This window comes from Somniosus microcephalus, chromosome 16 (genome assembly GCF_052327205.1).
Source record: "Somniosus microcephalus isolate GS21.2 chromosome 16, FLI_Smic_1.0, whole genome shotgun sequence".
Lineage (NCBI taxonomy): Eukaryota > Metazoa > Chordata > Chondrichthyes > Squaliformes > Somniosidae > Somniosus > Somniosus microcephalus.
In genome coordinates this window covers 105,085,661-105,107,608 of record NC_141002.1, presented here as the reverse complement: position 1 = coordinate 105,107,608, position 21,948 = coordinate 105,085,661, and the positions used below count along the sequence as shown (strand labels likewise).

The 21,948-nt window shown below is 47.9% G+C and overlaps 1 protein-coding gene across 1 annotated transcript in view; it reads left to right on the top strand.

Annotated features, from left to right (window-relative positions):
* LOC147106465 (plakophilin-2-like) overlaps positions 1–17,862 on the top strand; it is a 77,894-nt gene extending 60,032 nt beyond the window's left edge. Inside the window, exons 8-13 of the mRNA XM_086009666.1 lie at positions 1,166–1,324; positions 2,954–3,130; positions 10,468–10,621; positions 11,246–11,435; positions 13,967–14,054; positions 15,970–17,862. Coding sequence (XP_085865792.1) covers positions 1,166–1,324; positions 2,954–3,130; positions 10,468–10,621; positions 11,246–11,435; positions 13,967–14,054; positions 15,970–16,053 — 852 coding nt within the window. The 3' untranslated portion in view covers positions 16,054–17,862. The remainder of the gene's footprint in view (positions 1–1,165; positions 1,325–2,953; positions 3,131–10,467; positions 10,622–11,245; positions 11,436–13,966; positions 14,055–15,969) is intronic.
* The last annotated feature ends 4,086 nt before the right edge of the window (positions 17,863–21,948 follow it).

The following is a 21,948-nucleotide window of genomic DNA, read 5'->3' as shown; positions in this document are numbered from 1 at the left end:
GGAGTGAGCACCTGGTCTTCCGGGGGTGGCAAGGCTTTGGTAGCCGGCTCCCTGTTGTCCCTGTCAAAGCAAGCGTAGAAGTTGTTAAGCTCCTCTGGAAGGGAGGCATTGCTAACCGGGGGGCGGGTGTTTTTACTCTTGTAGTCAGTGATGGACTGGATGCCTTGCCACGTGCGCCGGGGGTCCGAGTTGTTGTGGAAATGATCCTCAATCTGCAGTGTCTGTTTCCTTTTGGCAGTCCTGATACCCTTTTTTAGGTTGGTCCTAGCTACCACATAAGATGCATTTCTACTGCTAAGTGTCCAAAATAGCACCGTGTCCTTGCTCATCCCCCTTGTGTGAATAGTCCGACAAAGCTTTGGTCTGCTGTGGAGAGGAGCTTCAAACACCTTAAATATATTCAAGAAGGAGTTAGATATATTTCTTAAAGCTAAAGGGATCAAGGGATATGGGGAGAAGGCAGGGACAGGGTACTGAATTTGGATGATCAGCCATGATCTCATATTAAATGGCGGCGCAGGTTTGAGGAGCCGAATGACCTACTCCCGCTTCTATCTTCTATGTTTCTACAGGGGAATGGTAACGGTAGCATAGTGGTGATGTCGCTGGGCTAGTAATCCAGAGACCTGGACTAATGATCCAGTAAACTGGAGTTTAAATCCCACCACGGCAGTTGGGGAATTTAAATTCAGTTAATTAAATAAATCTGGAATAAAAAGCTAGTATCAGTAATGGTGACCATGGAACTACCGGATTGTTTTAAAAACCCATCTGGTTCACTAATGTCCTTTAGGGAAGGAAATCTGCCGTCCTTACCCGGTCTGGCCTACATGTGACTCCAGACCCACAGCAATGTGGTCGACTCTTAACTGTCCTCTGAAATGGCGGCTCACCACCACCTTCTCGAGGGCAACTAGCGATGGGAAAAAAATGCAGCGATTCCCACATCCTGTAAATTAATTTTAAAAAAGACACCGGTTCGGTGAAACTCAGTGCTGCCAGACCTCCCAATCTGTCACCTCTGCACCCAGAATAGAGGCGTATCGGAGGTGGAGATCCCCCGTGGCATAAAGCCTCTGGTTTTTAGGAGTTAAATGCTCTTGCGACGGGGATCAGCTTTGTTCATGCTGTTGGGCTGAAATAAATCTCGTTGCTTTCTTCTTAGTCCACGGAGAACTGCATGTGCATCTTACACAACCTGTCCTTCCAACTGGAGCATGAGCTGCCCAGCACTTACTCCGAGAACCTTACCTGGAAAAACAACTCGTCGGCACGGAAGAAATCGGCAGGCTGCTTTGGCGCTCGCAGTACAAGGCTGAAAGAGGTAGGCGTGATTCGCGCTCTCGCCCTGCTCATTATTTGTTTGTAAATTTGAAAAGGTTTCCTGAGCTGGGTTCGTACGGTGGCTTCACACACAATCTTTTAATTACAGGGAAATATATCCATGAGTATGGCGGAGGCACTAGATTAAATCAGCTAAATCAGCCTGGTCACGAAATAGGACCTGCATTTCTATAGCGCCTTTCACAAACTCCGGGTGTCCCCAAACGCTTTACAGCCAATGAAGTACTTTAAGTGTAGTCACTGTTGTAATGTAGGAAACGCGGCAGCCAATTTACCCACAGCAAGATCCCAGGAACGGAAAAAAGATAATGACCAGATAATCAGTTTCAATGATGTTGGGTGAGGGATAAATATTGGCCCCAGGACACCGGGGAGAACTCCCCCTGCTCTTCTTTGGAATAGTGCCGTGGGATCTTTTACGTCCACCTGAGCGAGCAGACGGGGCCTCCTAAAGACAGGAAACACTAGATGGATTAAGTCCTACGATTAAAGATACAAGCATAACTCTCACCTTGCAGTCTGGCACAGTGCCAGTGAACATTGATCAGGCCATGAGGTGTCCGGTTCCTGCCAACTGTGAGACAGGGAGAGCAAAATTGGCCAAGTTCCAAGTATGTTGACATCAGGTACGGGTACAGTGGTGTAGTGGTTACATTACTGGATTAGTGACTCAGAGGCCTGACTAGTTAATCCAGAGTTCGGGAGTTCAAACCCCACCAGTTGGCAGTTTGAGAATTTCAATTCAGTTTTAAAAATCTGGAATATAAACAGAAAATGCTGTTAATACTCAGCAGGTCAGGCAGCGTCTGTGGAGAGAGAAACAGAGTTAACGGTTCAGGTCGAGGACCTTTCATCAGAACTGGAAAAGGTTACAGATTAAAAATCTGGTATCTGTGAAAATGCCCGTGTCGCTGTCGGATTGTCGTAAAAACCCAACTGATTCACTAATGTCGTCCTTACCCGGTCTCGCCTTTATGTGACACCAACTTGGTTGACTCTTAACTGCCCTCAGAAGAGCCCCTCTGTTGTATCAATCCTCAGCGTTGACCCGTCCTCTCTCCGGGCACGGCTTCCCCCGGGAGGGGGCTAGCCTGGTCTTCGCGAGGTCAGCACCTTCAGGAGTATCGGAGCCCGTGTACAGGAAGTACGGGATCCCACAGGTGGTACCTGCGGGCCGACGGGCGGGGACCGTAATCCCGCTCGGGAATCCCCGTCAATGCCGTCCTCCCTGGAAATCCCGCCGGCCAGCTGCTCGGGCTGGCCGGGGGGGGTGGGGTGGAGACCACTGCCTCACTAGGGTCCCGGGGGAGGGGTGGGGGTGTGACCGGGGTGGGCTCCTCGCTCGGGAACGGGTTAAACCGCGAACGTCACAGGACGCCCCATTTGCATTTATTCATGAGGCTCCCGCCAGGAGCCCCCGTCCACCGCCAAAACCAGCGGGGTTAACTCCTCCCTTCCCACCAATCGGGGAGCGTTAAAACGCCCACTTTAGTCAGTTCTTCCCCGATATAAAAGCTTTAATTTGTCAATGGGTTTCCATCATTTACACTGTGTGGGGGGTGGGGATTCCTTTCGGTTTAATGAGAGTTTCTCGATCTTTCCCAATTAGGAGGGAGTGATCAATAGTCCGTGTATCGAGGAGAAGAGGAACCCCAGGGGTGTCGAGTGGCTCTGGCACAGTCTGGTAGTGAGGATGTATCTCTCTCTCGTCGCAAGAAGTACCAGGAACTGCACCCAGGAGGCTTCCCTCGGAGCCCTTCAAAACCTCACAGCCAGCAACGGGCCCGTAAGATCAAACCCTGGCAATAGTGTCTGGAATAAGGGGATCATAACATAAGACGTAGGAGTCGGTCATTTGGCCCCTCGAGCCTGCTCCGCCATTCAATAAGATCATGGCTGATCTGTGTTAAGTCTGTGAATGATTGAGACACGGACTAGCAGGAGAGAAACAAAGAGATCTTTACTGGTGAAAGGCATAAACGAATCTAACCAACAGAGGCTCTCTAGCGCCTTTTATACAGGGGTGGTCACTGCCGGTACTGCAGTCTGAGACCAGTTATTCTCTTAAAGGTACATACACAACAATTCCTCCCCTTTTAGATAAACAGTACATAACATTCATTTAACAACTAATGATCACGGTTAACAACTAATGATCACGAATTACAATCACAATTACTGTTGCTAGATACATTGGTTAAGTTTAAGCAATTATAATCTAATCAAATCAAATCAAATCAACTTTTATTGTCATTGTTAGTGCACAAGTGCAGTACAACGAAATGTAGGCTTGCGGCTCCCGAGAGTGTACAATTTGGATTAGGACACTTAAACATTTCAACATACATTTGTACATATATATTAGCATAAATATGACCATAATAAAGTGCATCGGCAGATGTGCAGGCTTTAGTGTTTATTTGTGGAGTTCAGTAGGATGACAGCCCTGGGAAAGAAGCTGTTCCTAAATCTGGTCGTACGGGTGCGAATGCATCTGTAGCGTCTTTGTTCAGTCTTTGAGGAGGCTTCCTGATTCTGTCTGGATAACGCCTCTTTGGAGTATCAGGTTCTTCTGGCAATGTTGAGTCGGAATCAATGTCGTTGTTTGGTTCATCTTCCAATATTACCGGTTCTGCGGTAGCTGCAATTGGAACGTCGATTTCATTACCAGGTGTATCAGATCGTGGTGTGGAGTTGACGTTTTCCAGTGACTCTAGAATCTGGTCAGCATGGCATCTTACAATGCTCTCCCCAACGTCCACGGTATACATGAGAGGTCCTTGTCGTGTACAAATCGTTCCTGGCTGCCATTTCTCAGTGCGGTAGTCCTGGGCCAAAACTGGTTGACCTATCTTAAAACTCCTGGTCGGCCTTTCATTCATATTCTGAAACTGCCTGTTCTCCACATCTCTTCGGACGTTTGGCTTAACCAAATCCAAGCGGCATCGTAGTCTTCGATTGAAGAACATCATGGCTGGAGTTTGGTTGGTAACCGCATGTAGGCAAACAAGAAGTTGTCCACCTTGTGTTGTAGGGGTATATCTTCATTACACATTGCCTTGATAGCCTTCTTGAATGTTTGGACAAACCTCTCGGCCAATCCATTAGTGGCTGGATGATATGGGGCAGATGTGTAATGCTTAACACCATTGTTCTTTAAGAACCTCCGGAACTCTTCAGACACAAACTGTGGTCCATTGTCAGAGCAAATCTGTTCAGGCAGCCCATTCCTGGCGAATATGGTTCGTAAAACTGTGATAGTTTTTTCCGTGGTGGTTGAGGACATTTTTATTACCTCTGGCCAGTTTGTGCATCCACCGCAATTAAAAACATCGAGTCCATGAATGGACCAGCAAAATCAATGTGCACCCTTTGCCATGGAGATGAGGGCCACTCCCATGGATGCAGAGGAGCTTGTGGTGGGGCGTTTTGGACCTTCTGGCATCCTGCACAGCTCAGCTCTTGGTCATCTCTTCGATTTCTCTATCGATTCCCGGCCACCACACAAACGCTCTGGCTAAGCTCTTCATTTTTACCCCACCCAGATGACCCTCATGAAGCTCATTGAGCACTCTATCCGTCAACTTAGGTGGAATTACTACTCTGGATCCACACATCAAGGTTCCTCTGCACACTGACAGCTGTTCTCTTCTTGGCGAAAATGCTGGCAGCAGTGGTTCGCCATGTGCTGGCCATCCCTTCACAATTAAATCATAGACCCGTGATAATGTCGGGTCATTCCGTGTTTCCTTTTCTATGTTTGCATTCGTCACAGGGAGACATTCGACTATGGTCGAGTGGAATAACTCCATTGGATCCACTGCAAGGTCGTCTTCTTCCACCGTCGGCAACGGTAGACGTGACAATCCATCAGCATTTCCATGCTGTTTAGTTCCCCTGTACTCGATGTCATATTGGTGTGCCCCTAGGAAAAGGGACCATCTCTGCAGCCGTTGGCGCTGTCATTATCGGTACGCCCTTCTGAGGGTTGAAAATGGGGACAAGAGGTTGATGATCGGTTAGTAGAGTAAATTTTTGACCGTGCAGGTAGTGATTGAACTTCTTCACCCCCCACACTAGGCTGAGGGCCTCTCTGTCAATCTGGGCGTAGTTACGCTCGGCAGAAGTTAACGAGCGTGACGCAAAAGCTATCGGCCTCTCCAAACCATCAAGGAATTTATGTGACAGTACCGCCCCAATGCCGTAGGGAGACGCATCACACGCCAGCCTGATTGGCAGTGCTGGGTTGTAGTGAGCCAATACTTCCTTCGAAGTGATTAAGTCCTTACTCTTCTGAAAAGCACGCTTACAATCATCGCTCCATTTCCATGCTACCCCCGTTCGTAGCAGGGCGTTCAGTGGATGCAGAATTGTCGACAAATTCGGCAAAAACTTATGATAGTAATTCACCAACCCGAGGAATGACCTCAGTTGCGACACATTTTCAGGCGCTGGGGCCTTAACAACCGCTTCAATTTTGTCAGGGGACTTATGTAACCCCTCTTCATCAATCACGTGGCCACAATACGATATCTGTTTCTTAAAAAATTCGCACTTGGGGCGGTTGGCTCGCAGCCCATGTTCCCGTAGTCTAGTGAGCACCTGTTCTAGGTTGTTAAGGTGTTCACTGTCATCTTCACCTGTCACAAGGATGTCGTCCAAGTAACACTGAGTCCCCGGAATCCCTTGCAGGACTTGTTCCATCGCTCTTTGCCATATCGCCGGAGCCGATGCTACTCCGAATACCAATCGGTGATACTGGTAAAGACCTTTGTGAGTGTTTATCGTGAGATACTTCCTAGAGGATTCTTCAACCTCCATCTGCAAATATGCTTGTGCTAGGTCAATTTTTGTAAAACGCTTCCCTCCAGATAGTGAGGCGAAGATGTCTTCTATCCTCGGAAGAGGATATTGTACTGTGTGAAGGACTGGGTTCACCGTCACCTTGAAGTCCCCACAGATGCGAATCTTCCTTGGCTCTCCGGACTTATTGCTTAACGTTTTCTTCATGACAGGAATGATGGGTGTCGCCCACTCGCTCCAGTCGACCTTAGACAACACGCCCGCCTTCTCCAGATTCTCCAGCTCTGCCTCGACGGCTGGGCGAATTGCATATGGTACCGGTCTCGCTTTGAAAAACTTGGGAACTGCATTCTCTTCTATTTTTAACGAGGCGGTTACGCCTTTAAGCATGCCCAGTTCTTGTTGAAATACCTCTTTGGCGTTAGCTAAGATTGTTGACAATCGTCCAGGAGTGACGTCTTCATCTTTTTTACCGTCCACCGTCATTGCATGAATGGAGTGCCAATCTAAGTTTATCTTCCTGATCCATTCCCATCCCAATAACGGTGGTCCACCATTTGGCAGTATGTAGAGATACAATTTCCGTATTTTCTTGCCATTGTATTCGACAGGCACCCTTATTTTTCCTCTGGGTTATATTTTTGCCCCGTATACGCCGTCAAGATGATGGATGTCTCTCTCAAGGGTATTTGTGAAAATAGCCGCTCATAGTCTCGTCGATTCATGACGGTTAGCGCTGATCCTGTATCCAATTCCATTTTAACTTGGGACCCTGCTATCGTGAGGGTGACCCAAATGGTTCGGTGATCCTCTTTTGCGATTACATTGTGAAGTTTGAGACAGCTTAATCTCCTGTTCTCGGATTCACTATCGCTCATCTGGTCTTCGGAACTACTGTCCGTCATCTTTTGTACTTTCTTGTACGGTTCCTTTAGTAGCCTTTTTGTTGTCACTGGTCTTCTTCCCAGACCTACAAACTCGTGCAATGTGTCCAATCTTCCCGCATTGTCTGCATATTTTGTCTTTGGCCCAGCAGTCCTTCTGGTCATGGTTAGTTCTGCCGCAGCGATAACATTTTGCAAATCCCCGTGTCATTTCGTGGGTGCCGTATTCCTGTGGTTTTTGTTGAATTTCTGCAGCTCCCCTGGCTGCTGCTTCATACGATACTGCCACGCTGAAAGCCTTATCTAGCGTCAGCTCTTTTTCTGCGAGTAACTTCTTCTGTGTTCCTTCACTCAGGAGTCCACAGACAAATTTGTCCCGTAGGGTATCTGCCAGTCCTGCTCCGAACTGCCAGTGCTTTGATAGCTTGCGTAGTTCCGTAAGATACTCAGCATTGCTCTCATCTTTGTGCTGAGTTCTCCTGTGGAATTTAAATCTTTCTGCTATCCACAGCGGTGCAGGGTTTAAGTGCTCCTGTAGAACAGCAACAATTTCGTTAAAACTCTTCGCCTTCGGTTTGGCTGGAGTAATCAGATCCCGCAATAGGCCGTACGTTCTAGCGCCCATTACGTTTAGCAATATTGATGCCTTTTTCCCCTCCGCTATTTCATTTGCCTCGAAATATACCTCGACTCTTTCCACATACGTGGTCCAGTCCTCTAATGTATTATCAAAAGCAGTGATACAGCCAGTCTTCGGCATCTTGCAAATCTAAAATGGTGCCTCCCGCGCTTTGCCTTCTTCCCCGCTGTTGTTAGCGCTGCTTTCCACGGTTTCCTGCGCGTTAAATATTAATTTGTTTTCTTTTATTATCTTCCCGTCGTGGAGCGGACCCTCTGGGACACTTCCCTCCCTCTTCTGAGGTCCGAACGCTGCCCAGCTTCGAAACACCGGCCGCGCCCTGTATGCTCCACCCTCTCTCTCTCCTTGCTTCCCGACTCACTGCCCGGCCCCGTTGCAGCCCAGGAAGGATCAGAGCACTACCTGCCACCAGCCCGATTAGCTGGGAAACCACGGACCGAGGAACCCAGCCTGGCTCTGGACAGTCTCTCCTGCAAGTTTTGAAATCGATGATTGATGGTCGACGCCCGTTTCTCGAGTTTCAATGGCCTATTTTTTTTTTTTTCTTCTGGCTCCGACCTTCAACACGTCGTCGGAGCTGCTGCTGAGTTGCAGGTAAGTTTGTTTCTAACTCGTCGCCAGTGTTAAGTCCGTGAATGATTGAGACACGGACTAGCAGGAGAGAAACAAAGAGATCTTTACTGGTGAAAGGCATAAACGAATCTAACCAACAGAGGCTCTCTAGCGCCTTTTATACAGGGGTGGTCACTGCCGGTACTGCAGTCTGAGACCAGTTATTCTCTTAAAGGTACATACACAACAATCTGAACTTGGCCTCAACTCCACTTCCCTGCCCGCTCCCCATAACCCTCGACTCCCTATCGTTCAAATATCTGTCTATCTCCACCTTAAATATATTCAATGACCCAGCCTCCACAGCTCTCTGGGGAAGAGAATTCCAAAGATTCACAACCCTCTGAGAGAAGAAATTCCTCCTCATTTCCGATTTAAAAGGGTTTCCCCTTATTCTGAAATTATGCCCCCTAGTTCTATATTCCCCCATGAGGGGAAACATCCTCTCTGCATCTACCCTGTCAGGGCCCCTTCAGAACCTTACATGTTTCAATAAGATCCCCTCTCATTCATCTAAACTCCAATGAGTATAGGCCCAGCCTGCTCAACCTTTCTTCATAAGACAACCCTTTCATCCCAGGAATCAACCTTGTGAACCTTCTCTGAACTGCCTCCAATGCAAATATATCCCTCCTTAAATAAGGAAACCAAAACTGTACGCAGTACTCCAGGTGTGGTCTCACCAACACCCTGTACAGTTGTAGCAGGACTTCCCTACTTTTATACTCCATTCCCTTTGCAATAAAGGCCAACACTCCATTTGCCTTCCTAATTACTTGCTGTACCTGCATGCTAACATTTTGTGTTCTATGTACAAGGAGCCCCAGATCCCTCTGTACCTCAGCATTATGTAATCTCTCTTCATTTAAATAATAATTTGCTGTTTTATTTTTCCTACCAAAGTGGATAACCTCACATTTTCCCACATTAAACTCCATCTGCCAGATTTTTGCCCGCTCACTGAGCCTATCTATATCCCTTTGGAGATTCTTTGCGTCCTCCACACAATTTGCTTTCCCACCTATCTTTGTATCATCAGCAAATTTGGCTAAATTACACTCGGTCCCTTCATCCAAGTCATTAATATAGATTGTAAATAGTTAAGGTCCCTGCGGCACCCCACTAGTTACAGTTTGCCAGCCTGAAAATGACCCATTTATCCCGACTCTCTGTTTTGTGTTCGCCAATCCTCTATCCATACTAATATATTACCCCCAACCCCATGAGCTCTTATCTTGTGTAATAACCTTTTATGTGGCACCTTATTGAATACCTTCTGGAAAGCCAAATACACGACATCTACTGGTTCCCCTTTATCCACCCTGCTCGTTACAACCTCAAAGAACTCCAGCAAATTTGTCAAACATGATTTCCCTTTCATAAAACCATGCTGACTTTGCTTGACTGCATTATGATTTTCTATATGTTCTGCTACCACTTCCTTAATGATGGACTCCAGCATTTTCCCAATGACAGATGTTAGACTAACTGGTCGATAGTTGCTTGTTTTCTGTCTCCCTCCTTTCTTAAATATGGGCATTACATTTGCGGTTTTCCAGTCCGCTGGGACCCCTCCAGAATCCAGGGAATTTTGGTAGATTACAACCAATGCATCCACTATCTCTGCAGCCACTTCTTTTAAGACTTTAAGATGCAGGTCATCAGGTCCAGGGGACTTGTCCACCTTTAGTCCCATTAGTTTGCCTAGTACTTTCTCTCTAGTGATAGTGATTGTTTTAAGTTTCCCCCCCCCCCCCCACCCCAATAGCCCTTGATTATCCATTATTGGGATGCTTTTATTGTCTTCTACCATGACAACCGATACAAAATATTTGTTCAAAGTCTCCACCATTTCCCTGTTTCCCATTATTAATTCCCCAGACTCATCCTCTAGGGGACCAACGTTTACTTTAGCTACTCTGTGGCCTAACTAGTAATATTACATCACTGATATTAAATACTGTTGCATTACAGATATTATTACCAAGCAGGTTGTCGGCAAGTGAAATTTACTCCTAAATATTTTATTTATTTTAGTTTATTTTTTTGGAATGATTTACTAAGTTTGAATCTTCCCTACCTGTGGCAGATTGCTGTTGAAGTTTTCCCAGTGAAATGTATTTTTTTGAAACAATGTGCCCCACGGTATCGGGGGTTTAATCGAGCGTGTTTGGCTGTTACTAGATGGGATACACCATTTCCGAGACCGTCACGTCGAAGGAGAACGGTCTCCAGCACATCAGGCGGATGTTGTACTCGAAGGAACCAGCGGTGCAGAAAGCCGCGGTCTCGCTACTGAGGAACATGTCGCGGAACGCCAAGGTGCACGGTGAACTGGGTGTGTAGAGTGCTACTTCCGTCAGCTCGCTGTGCGATTCACTAAACGGGAAACACGGTGCGGGACTCGAGGTGGGGAAATCAGAAAAAGAAATTGCTTCAAAATTCACTGGAAATATGACTTCGGGTTTCAGCTAAAATTTAGGGCAGGAATTTATCGCCCGTTCAGAGCTGGTGTAAATGTAGGAAACTCACGCTCTCCGATCTTGCGCATAGTGAGGGGGCGGAGCTATGTTAATGAGCGGCCGAGGGTTTAGCTAAATCGGCGCGAAAGAGCGAGGAAACTGGCGCAGCGTAAAAAACTGGCGTAAGTGACGGGCGCACAATCCAATCTCGCAAAGGGGTCTGGAGCAAGTGTCGGGGGCCCCCGACTGGCGCACACGCAAAGGGCCAGATTCAGGCGGGCACCGCGCTTCCGGCACGGAATGAACCCGCGCACTCCACCCGCCATGTTGGACCCTGAGGCGCAAAACGGAATCCAATTACTAGGCCAGTGAGTCAGCAGTTGCCTGATTGTGGGAGAGGGGGCAGGAACTGGGAGCAAGGAAATTCCCGGCCATTGCCTTCTGTTGCAGTTATATACCGGATGGATATTTTAGCATTTCCTTTTCTCCTCTGTCTCCAGTTGACCTGATCATGCCTGATCTGATATCGATCCTCCCCGAACCCGACCAGGCCAATCAGATGTCCAATGAGACAGTCGCTTACACCTGCCACGTGCTGAACAACCTGATCCAAAACAACCCGCAAAGTGCGCGCAATTTCGTGCAAAATGGAGGCTTGAAGAAAGTTGTAAACGTTAGCAACAATGAGCGGTGAGTGGCGGTGACACCCGAGACAGCACAGGAACGTACACGGGTCTCAACGTTTAACGTGTGTCCGACACCCACCAGACACTGGGGCTCAGTTTCACTTTGTACGATGGTGTAAACCGGGCCATAGCCAATCGGCAGTCCCTTTTTTTTTTTACATCTCTCTTGATCTTTATTCCTGTTGACTGCAGTGGGCTCCCGGCAGGATTAGGTCCAGTAAATGGGAGCCTGCCAGCAACTAACAGGAATATCCAGGTGTTGGAGCGTCGAGACTCAATAAATCCCTTGGTCAAGACCGAGTTCCCCGGCAGGTTGCTGCTGGGCTGAATTGGCCGGGAGAGGTGGCCTCGACTGAGCCACACTTACCCCATGTGGGGTCATTCCTGCTGGAAACTCACGGCCTACTGGATTCATAGAATGATACAACACACGAGGAGGCCCTTTGGATAAGTACTTTCTGATATGCCATGATGGTGTTGTAATATAGTCTAGGTTACATTTATTATGTGGGACTTACAGAACATCTTATACTTAAAACCTACATCTTTAGTCACCTGTCCTATTGTTATAGGATGATACAGCACAGAAGGAGGCCATTCGGCCCATCGTGCCTGTGCCGGCTCTTTGAACGAGCTCTCCAATTAGTCCCACTCACCCCTGCTCTTTCCCCACAGCCCTGCAAATATTTTCCCTGCAAGTATTTATCCAATTCCCTTTTTGAAAGTTAATATTGAATCTGCTTCCACCGCCCTTTCAGGCAGCGCATTCCATGTCACAACAACTCGCTGCGTTAAAAGCAATTTTCCTCATCTCCCCTCTGGTTCTTTTGCCAATTACCTTAAATCTGTGTCCTTTGGTTACCGACCCTCCTGCCACTGGAAACCATTTCTTCTTATTTACTCTATCAAAACCCCTCATGATTTTGAACACTCCAAGCTTTGTGGCATCTGCAAACTTTGAAAGTATACCCAAGTCCAGGTCATTAATGTATATCAAAAAGAGCAGTGGTCCCCTGGGGAACACCATTGTGTACCCCCCGCCAGTCTGAAAAACAACCCTTCACCACTACTCTCTGCTTTCTGTCCCTTGGCCAATTTCATTTCCACACAGCCGCCATTCCTTTAATCCCATGGGCTTCAATTTTGCTAATAAGTCTATTATGTGGCACTTTGTCAAAAGCCTTTTGAAAGTCCATATACACATCATAGAAACATAGAAGATAGGAGCGGGAGTAGGCCATTCGGCCCCTCGAGCCTGTTCTGCCATTTAATGAGATCATGGCTGATCATCCAAATTCAGTACCCTGTCCATGCCTTCTCCCCATATCCCTTGATCCCTTTAGCCTCAAGAAATATATCCAGCTCCTTCTTGAATATATTTAATGAATTGGCCTCAACTGCCCTGTGTGGCAGAGAATTCCACAGGTTCACCACTCTCTGGGTGAAGAAATTCCTCCTCATCTCAGTCCTAAATGGCTTACCCCTTATCCTTAGACTGTGACCCCTGGTTCTGACTCCCCCGCCATCGGGAACATCCTTCCTGCATCTAGTCTGTCTAGTCCTGTTAGAATTTTATAAGTTTCAATGAGATCCCCTCTCAATCTTCTAAACTCCAGCGAATACAAGCCCAATCGACCCAATCTCTCTCCATACGTCATTCCTGCCATCCCAGGTATCAGTCTGGTGAATCTTCGCTGCACTCCCTCCATGACAAGAACATCCTTCCTCAGATAAGGCGACCAAAACTGCACACAATACTCAAGGTGTGGTCTCACCAAGGCCCTGTACAACTGCAGCAAGACATCCTTGTTCCTGTACTTGAACCCTCTCGCTATGAAGGCCAACATACCATTTGCCTTCTTAACCGCCTGCTGCACCTGCATGCTTACCTTCAGCAACTGGTGCACAAGGACACCCAGGTCTCGTTGCACTTCCCCCTTCTCCCAATCTATTGCCGTTCAGATAATAATCTGCCTTCCTGTTTTTGCCACCAAAGTGGATAACCTTGCATTTATCCACATTGGGCAGATGCATGGCAGATGCAGTATAATCACCCAACCTGTCCAAATCATACTGGAGTTTCTCTGCATCCTCCTCACAGCACACACGCCCACCCAGCTTTGTGTCATCTGCAAACTTGGATATATTACATGTAGTTCCCTCATCTAGATCATTAATATATATTGTGAATAGCTGGGGTCCTCGCACCGATCCCTGCAGTACCCCACTACCCACATCAGCCCTCATCGTTACTTCATCAAAGAACTCAATCAAATAGGAACTTTAGAGGGGAAAGGTAGGTTGCAGATGGAGAGGAGAGAGGGCAGATTGTGTGGTGATATTTTGATGGGGTGAGATGAGGAGGGGCGGGAGGAGACACGTGTGGAGCATAAACACCGGCATGGATCAGTTGGGCCGAATGGCCTGTTTCTGTGCTGTAGATTCTAGATACAGGTAATTCTATGTCAGTTAGTCAGGCACGATTTGCCTTTAACAAATCCGTGGAAACTCTAACGTTGTGCTCCTGTTTTCCAGTAATGTTCCCACCAATGCTGGGAAAGCTGCCTCCAATCTGCTGTACAGTCTGTGGTTGCACCGGGAGCTGCACGGTGCTTATAAAAAGGTACGTTATCCAACTGTTTCCACAAGGATTACTTTAGTTGCGCGGCACTATTGGGGTGAAGCGGTTTCCCTTTGAACCAGTGCTAACATTACGTTGCCTCAATCCAGCTGCCAACCCTGAGCTGACTCCAATATTTATCCCTCAACCAACACAACTAAAACAGATTATCTGGTCATTATCACATTGCTGCTTGTGGGATCTTGCTGTGCGCAAAGTGGCTGCCGCGTTTCCCACATTACAACAGTGACTGCACTTCAAAGGTACGTCCTTGGCTGTGAAGCGCTTTGGGATGTCCGGCAAGTCTTTCTTTTTCCAAAGCGAAGGCTCATGAGGTAGTGTCGCACCACTTCAGGTCAGGTCAAGCCCCCACCACCCCCCCCCCCCCCCCCCCCCACCCCGAGTCCAACTTTACACAGCAACTCTTGGTATAAGGAACCCGTTGCAGTCCTGCTGTAAAAAAATTTAAAATTGCGTTCCTGTTTTCAGTTCCCTCCATGGTCTCGCCCCCTCACTATCTCTGTAACCTCCTCCAGCCCTAAAACCCCCCCGAGATCTCTGCGCTCCTCCAATTCCGGCCTCTTGCGTATCCCCTGATCTTCATCGCTCCACCATTGGCGGCTGTGCCTTCATCTGCCGGGGCCCTCAGTTCTGGAATTCCCTCCCTAAACCTCTCCGCCTCTCCACCCCAACCCCTGGTCGTCATTTGCCTTGCAAGGGGTGGACGGAGGTTCCGACCTTCATGAGTGTACCAGGAAAATCCAGCAGAACCAGGTCTCTCATGTTTTCCTGGGGGGTGCCCCTCGAAATTATAGCAAGAGACCAGCAGAACTCCTCCCCTCCCCACCCCAAGGAATGTTGGGGTTAATGGGTTAAAATCTTGCCATGAAATTCAAGTCAATAAATCTGGTGATTTGTGTAGCAGCGCCAGAAAGAGTGACCATGAAAGCTGCCGGATTCTCGTAAAAACCCAACGGCTTCACCGATGTCCTTGAGAGAAGAAAAACCAGCCGTCCTTACCCGGGCTGAGCTACACGTGACTCCAGTCCCACTCTGTGTGATTGACTCTTAACGCCCTCTGACACCGCCATCACAAGCCCCTCAGTCTCACGAAGAAAACTGACCACCACCTTCTCCGTGCAATACAACTCGGCCCATTTTCCTTCCGTTTAAGTTAATGGCTCCGTTCTGATCGTCCAGTCCTTCCTGCTCAGTTTTCGGGGGGAATGTTAACCCACCCCGCCTGGCGGGAATGGGAGGGGTGCGCAGTTAATATAGCTGCGCAAAGATTGACCGCCCTGTCCCCGCTCGATTCCTGGCCTACGAGGAGCCTGCCCAAAAACCCGCTCCCAGCTTAAACTCCCCCTCCCCCCTTTCCACTCTGCACCAAAGGTGAAAAATTGTGCCAGTACTGAGGGAGCGCCGCACTGTCGGAGGGGCAGAACTGAGGGAGTGCTGCACTGTCGGAGGGGCAGTACTGATGGAGCGCTGCACTGTCGGAGGGGCAGTACTGAGGGAGTGCTGCACTGTCGGAGGTGCCGTCTTTCGGATGAGACGTTAAACTGAGGCCCCGTCTGCTCTCTCAGGTGGATGTAAAAGATCCCACGGCACTATTTTGAAGAAGAGCAGGGGAGTTCTCCCCGGTGTCCTGGGGCCGATATTTATCCCTCAATCAACATCACTAAAAAACAGATTATCCGGTCATTATCACATTGCTGTTTGTGGGAGCTTGCTGTGCACAAATTGGCTGCCGCGTTTCCTACATTACAACAGTGACTACACTTCAGAAAAAGTATTTAATTGGCTGTGAAGCGCTTTGGGACGTCCTGAGGTGGTGAAAGGTGCTGGAGAAATACAAGTCTGTTTGTCTTCTTTACTCCATTAGTTATTGTGAAAGGTTTTTCTGTTTTATTTGAAGGCTGGATTCACAAAGACAGATTTCATCAACAACCGGACAACCAAGGCCTATCATGCGGCACGGGAATGGATATCCTCGTACTGAGACGGACTGTGCCAAGATGGACTGTGCCCTCCAGACGGACAAACCAGAGCTTTAATGAGAAGGTGGGATGTTGGGTGGATGAAGTTACATTCTGTGGAATTCCAGCAATGGCTCGGCAGCTTTTCCCAATCAGTGGCTGAGTCACACCAACCGGGAAGATCCCAAGTTCTGGTCTGCGCTGCGTGAGCTGATCTCCGTCTGCAATTGGCTTCACCTCCCTTGGACCAGAAAGTCAGCCACAGCTCCGTAATAGTCAACACCTTCCGGGGAAGGAGAAGGACAATAAGGGACATTATTGTACAGGGCATTGTGTACTAGAATATCCATGGCTTCAACACTATCTGCCTTCACCATGCTTAGAAGGAGACATGATGCAGCTGCTTCATTAGAACCTGCCTTGTCAGTCAAACAGTTATTGATATTCAAAGAGCATCGACCGAGTTAGAATTTCCATGAATGACTGTGCCTTTTAGAATATGCAAATTTACTGCGTTTGCACTTATCAGTGATTAGTCTTTAGAGAGGAAGTTGTTTTTTATTCGTTCCTGGGATGTGGGCGTCGCTGGCAAGGCCGGCATTTATTGCCCATCCCTAATTGCCCTCGAGAATGTGGTGGTGAGCCGCCGCCTTGAACCGTGTGGTGAAGGTGCTCCCACAGTGCTGTTAGGGAGGGAGTTCCAGGATTTTGACCCAGCGACGATGAAGGAATGGCCGATATATATTTCCAAGTCAGGATGGTGTGTGACTTGGACGGGAATTTGGAGGTGCTGGTGTTCCTATGCACCTGCTGCCCTTGTCCTTCTAGGTGGCAGAGGTCGCGGGTTTGGGAGGTGCCGCCAATTTGGATAAACATTTCAAATAGAAAACTATAAGATGTGAGGAAATGACGGGGAGAGTGGGACTAATTGGAGAGCTCTTTCAGAGAGCCGCTTCAAGCACGATGGGCCGAATGGCCTCCTTCTGTTCTGTAAGATTCCACGGCCTAGAAATTGGATCGTGCCTGATGTGGGCGGGAGGGGAGAGGGGCGAGTGGTGGCCTGCAAACTTAACGTAATTCATTCATTTAATTTAATTTAATCACAACAAGGTAAGTAAAAACAATTTGGCACTTCCCTTTCCAGTGACAGTCTCCAGCGGTCACTTTAATGATTGACCGCTGGCTCAGTTGCCAAGTGGCGGAAGAATCTACCCGCTGAGGTCAGTCGCTAACGAATTTTGCACAGGGGGCCTGAAGCGGTCGCCATCCCCCGATTTGCATACATGGAAGGCGCCGATCGCCTGTTTCAGGCACGCGCCCCAGAGGAGCCTTGGCCAATATGGTGAGCGGTGCGCAATGAGGGCACGCACAGCCGCCCGCCATATTGGACCCTCAGGCGCCCATTTTTGCGGCCGTAAAACCGGCCCAGTGCGATCCAGTTTCTGGGCCGCTGTGTCCGCCATTGGGCTAACAGGTGACAGTCGGGAGGTGCCGCTGCTGGAGCCTCTGACTATAAAAAGACCGCTGATATCGCCGCTCACTCACAAAGCTCATTCTGATAGTAACTTTTTTTTTTAGTTTGCATTTTAGTTTTTTTTCCGATGGGGTTATTTTTTGGGGGTGGGGGGTTGGATGGGGGGTTTAAGTGGGGAATAATATTTAAGCCGATGTATTTTCAGAGCCTCCAAAGCTGGAGTTGGGTGTATTTAATCATTCTTTGTTTGGTGTTAAAAGATGAACAGGCATTTGTATTTGTGTCCTGTACAGTCAGCCTGCCAGAGTTACGCAGGCTGCTGTCTTTTGCTGAATAAATATTGCCTCCTTCACTGTTTCGTAATGCTGCAGGTGCCCCGATATGTAAATGTGCACACCAAGCTTCTCCTGCATCTGCTGAGCACAGACCACGGCACGTTGCAGCTCGCTCTGGCTGGCGGCGATCGTGATTCGGGGCTGACGTTATTTGTGTGTCTAGTTTTAGAGATGAGGGGAGCAGGCTAGGGCTCCGTACCCTGACAGAGACTGAGAGGTGACCCAATAGGGCTCTTCAAAATTATGAAGAGGTACGATAGGGGAGATTTAATAGAGCTGCTCAAAATCATGAGGGGTTTTGATGGAGTAAATCAGGAGAAACTGTTTCCAGTGGCAGGAGGGTCGGTAACCAGAGGACACAGATTGAAGGTAATTGGCAGAAGAACCAGAGGAGGAGATGAGGAGAATTTCTTTATGCAGCGAGTTGTTGTGATCTGGAACGCGCTGCCTGAAAGGGCGGTGGAAGCAGATTCAATATTAACTTTCAAAAGGGAATTGGATAAATACTTGAAGGGAAGAAATTTGCAGGGCTCTGGGGAAAGAGCACAGGAGGGGGGACTAATTGGAGAGCTCGTTCAAAGAGCCGGCACAGGCACGGTGGGCCGAATGGCTGCCTCCTGTGCTGTAAGTTTCTGTGATGCTATTCTAGGTGACAAGTACCCCCTTGGGGAATTTTCCCCAATGACGTCTCTCGACCATTCTTGGAACCCTCGCTTGTTTTCACAATGAACTATATTCGAAATGACTCCACTCGACATAAATACAAGCAACTTCATCACAACAAGGCGACCTTTTAATCTGTTCGCAAAAGTTGGGCGTGAATTTTCACTTTCAGCGAGCGGTCGTGCACCGAACACCCATCATCCACCGAGTGACGTTTCCGAGGTTTCTCGGAGGTTGAGTAACTCGGGGCATTTAAACTGCCCGGTTTAGGCTGGGCGAGTGCCGTTAAATTCGTCCCATTATCCCAGATGCAACCGGTCTACGATCCATTGCCTCCGTACGACCCACTGGGTAAAGATTCAGGCGTTTCTATAAACCTCCCAAAACTTGTAAAACAGGTTTCAAAAATTGAGTATCAGCTGATTGACAGAAATATCCCACTGGAAAAACGTGAAATGCTCAACTTTCGTTTGTGATTTCTCAATCCATTGCAAAGACGGCAACCCAACTGGAAATGTCAAACTAAACACAGAGACATCTGTGCATGCTGAAAATCTGAAATAAAAACAGAAAATGCTGGAAACACTCAGCAGGTTGGCTGCATCGAGGAGAGAGAAACAGAGAAAACGGGCTGAATTTTGCCGGCGCTCAGAGTGTGGGTTCGGAGGTGGGTCCGCTCTCAAATTCGCAATGATTGACAGCAGGTTGGGAATCCGCTCCGACCCCGCCTCCGTGTAAGTTTCCGAAGTGTCGTGTCTGCGATTTCAGAACCGGCCGACCCAAAGCGACGGGGGAGGCATTTAAGACAGCTAAATGCTTGTTTACTATTTTGCCAGCCTATTTCTATTTTGCCACATTTTTCACGTCATTCAGAGATCACGTCAGGTAAGTAGGGTCGGGTTCTCTCTGTCTCCCCATTGCTGTGAATCGGTGACAGCTGCAAAAATGGTATAAAAGCTACCATTTCACAGCTGTTCATTTTCCAATATCAGAAGCTTGAGCCTTCAGGATTTGGAAGACACTTTTGAGCTTTATGCAGTTTGGAAGTGTTTGGAGTAAACTCTCTATCCACTGTCACCTCCTTGGAGCAACCTCTCTCACCAGTGACAGATCACTTCTGTCATCTCAACTTCAGCTGCCATCTATTCCAGCAACATCGGTGCCCTTCAAAAAATCTCACTTTGGTCCTCTGAATCCCTCCACAATCAGTCCCAACACCAACATCACCAGGCACACCAACATCACCATCAACAATAGCAACCTTCTCCGCAATCACCCGATGCTGCACAGGCCCAGGGTATCAGCACCTGACAACATTGCTGCCCAGGAGGCCAGTGATGGCCTCATCATGACTAGATTTAGTTAACTTGATGCTGTACACCCTGGCTGCCACATGATGTGCCAGGTTAACATCACCCCACACCAACACCATAAAGCATCCCTACAATGCCCAAGCCATTCCCGTCACACTCACCACCATTGCGAGGGATATCGTTATGTCTCATCATTCACTGCAACTCACAAAGACACTTCCAGAGGTACACAAATCTGTACAATAAGGCAAAGTGTTGAAAATAAAGATTTCAATGTTTGACACCACATTACCACACGCTTCACGTGACCATTGGATAAACCACCCAAGTGCCTACCCTTGTGTGTTAGTTGGTATGAATGCACTAGGATGAGGGTGAGTGTGAGGGGTGGCTAGTGAGATGGGGATGTGATGATGTAGAGACATACAAGATAAAAGCAGGAGTAGGCCATTCGGCTCCTCGAGCCTGCTCCGCCATTCAATGAGATCATGGCTGATCATTCAAATTCAGTACCCTGTCCCTGCCTTCTCCCCATATCCCTTGATCCTCCTAGCCTTAAGAAATATATCCAACACCTTCTTGACTATATTTAATGAATTGGCCTCTACTGCCTTCTCTGGTAGAGAATTCCACAGGTTCACCACTCTCTGGGTGAAGAAATTCCTCCTCATGTCTGTCCTACATGGCTTACCCCTTATCCTTAGACTGTGACCCCTGGTTCTGACTCCCCGACCATCGGGAACATCCTTTCAGCATCTAGTCTGTCCAGTCCTGTTAGAATTTTATAAGTTTTGATGAGATCCCCTCTCATTCTTCTAAACTCCAGCGAGTACAAGCCCAATCGACCCAATCTTTCCTCATACGTCATTCCTGCCATCCCAGGTATCAGCCTGGTGAATCTTCGCTGCACTCCCTCCATGGCAAGAACATCCTTCCTCAGATATGGCGACCAAAACTGCACACAATACTCCAGATGTGGTCTCGCCAAGGCCCTTTACAACTGCAGCAAGACATCCTTGTTCATGTACTCAAACCCTCTCACTACGAAGGCCAACATACCATTTGCCTTCTTAACCGCCTGCTGCACCTGCATGCTTACCTTCAGCGACTGGTGCACAAGGACACCCAGGTCTTGTTGCACTTCCCCTTCTCCCAATCTATTGCCATGCAGACAATAATCTGCCTTCCTGTTTTTGCCACCAAAGTGGATAACCTCGCATTTATCCACGTTATATTGCATCTGCCATGCTTCTGCCCAATCACCCAACCTGTCCAAATCATACTGGAGTTTCTCGGTATCCTCCTCACAGCACACACGCCCACCCAGCTTTGTGTCGTCTGCAAACTTGGAGATATTACATCTAGTTCCCTCATCCAGATCATTAATATATATTGTGAATAGCTGGGGTCCAAGGACCGATCCTTGCGGTACCCCACTAGTCACTGCCTGCCACTCAGGAAAAAGAGCTGTCTGCCAACCAGTTCTCTATCCAAGTCAATACCTTGCCCCCAATCCCATGTGCCTTAATTTTACAGGCTAATCTCTTATGCGGGACCTTATCAAAAGCCTTTTGAAAATCCAAATACACCACATCCACTGGTTCTCCCTTATCTATTTTACCAGTTACATCCTCAAAAAATTCCAGTAGATTAGTCAAGCATGATTTACCTTTTGTAAATCCATGTTGACTTTGTCCGATCCGGTCACTTTTTTCCAAGTGTTCTGCTATTACATCCTTTATAATGGACTCTAGCATTTTCCCCACTACCAATGTCAGGCTTACCAGTCTGTAATTCCCTGTTTTCTCTCTACCACCCTTTTTGAACAGTGGGGTAACATTAGCTACCTGCCAGAGTCTATCGAATTTTGGAAGATGACCCGCAATGCATCTACTATTTCTAGGGCCACTTCCTTAAGTACCCTAGGATGTAGATTATCAGGTCCTGGGGATTTATCAGCCCTCAATCCCATCAATTTCCCTAACACCATTTCCCTACAAATACTGATTTCTATCAGTTCCTCCCTGTCATTAGACCCTATGTTCCCTGACATCTTTGGGAGGTTATTTGTGTCCTCCTTTGTGTATTTAATTGGTCTGCCATTTCTTTGTTCCCCATTATAAATTCCCCTGA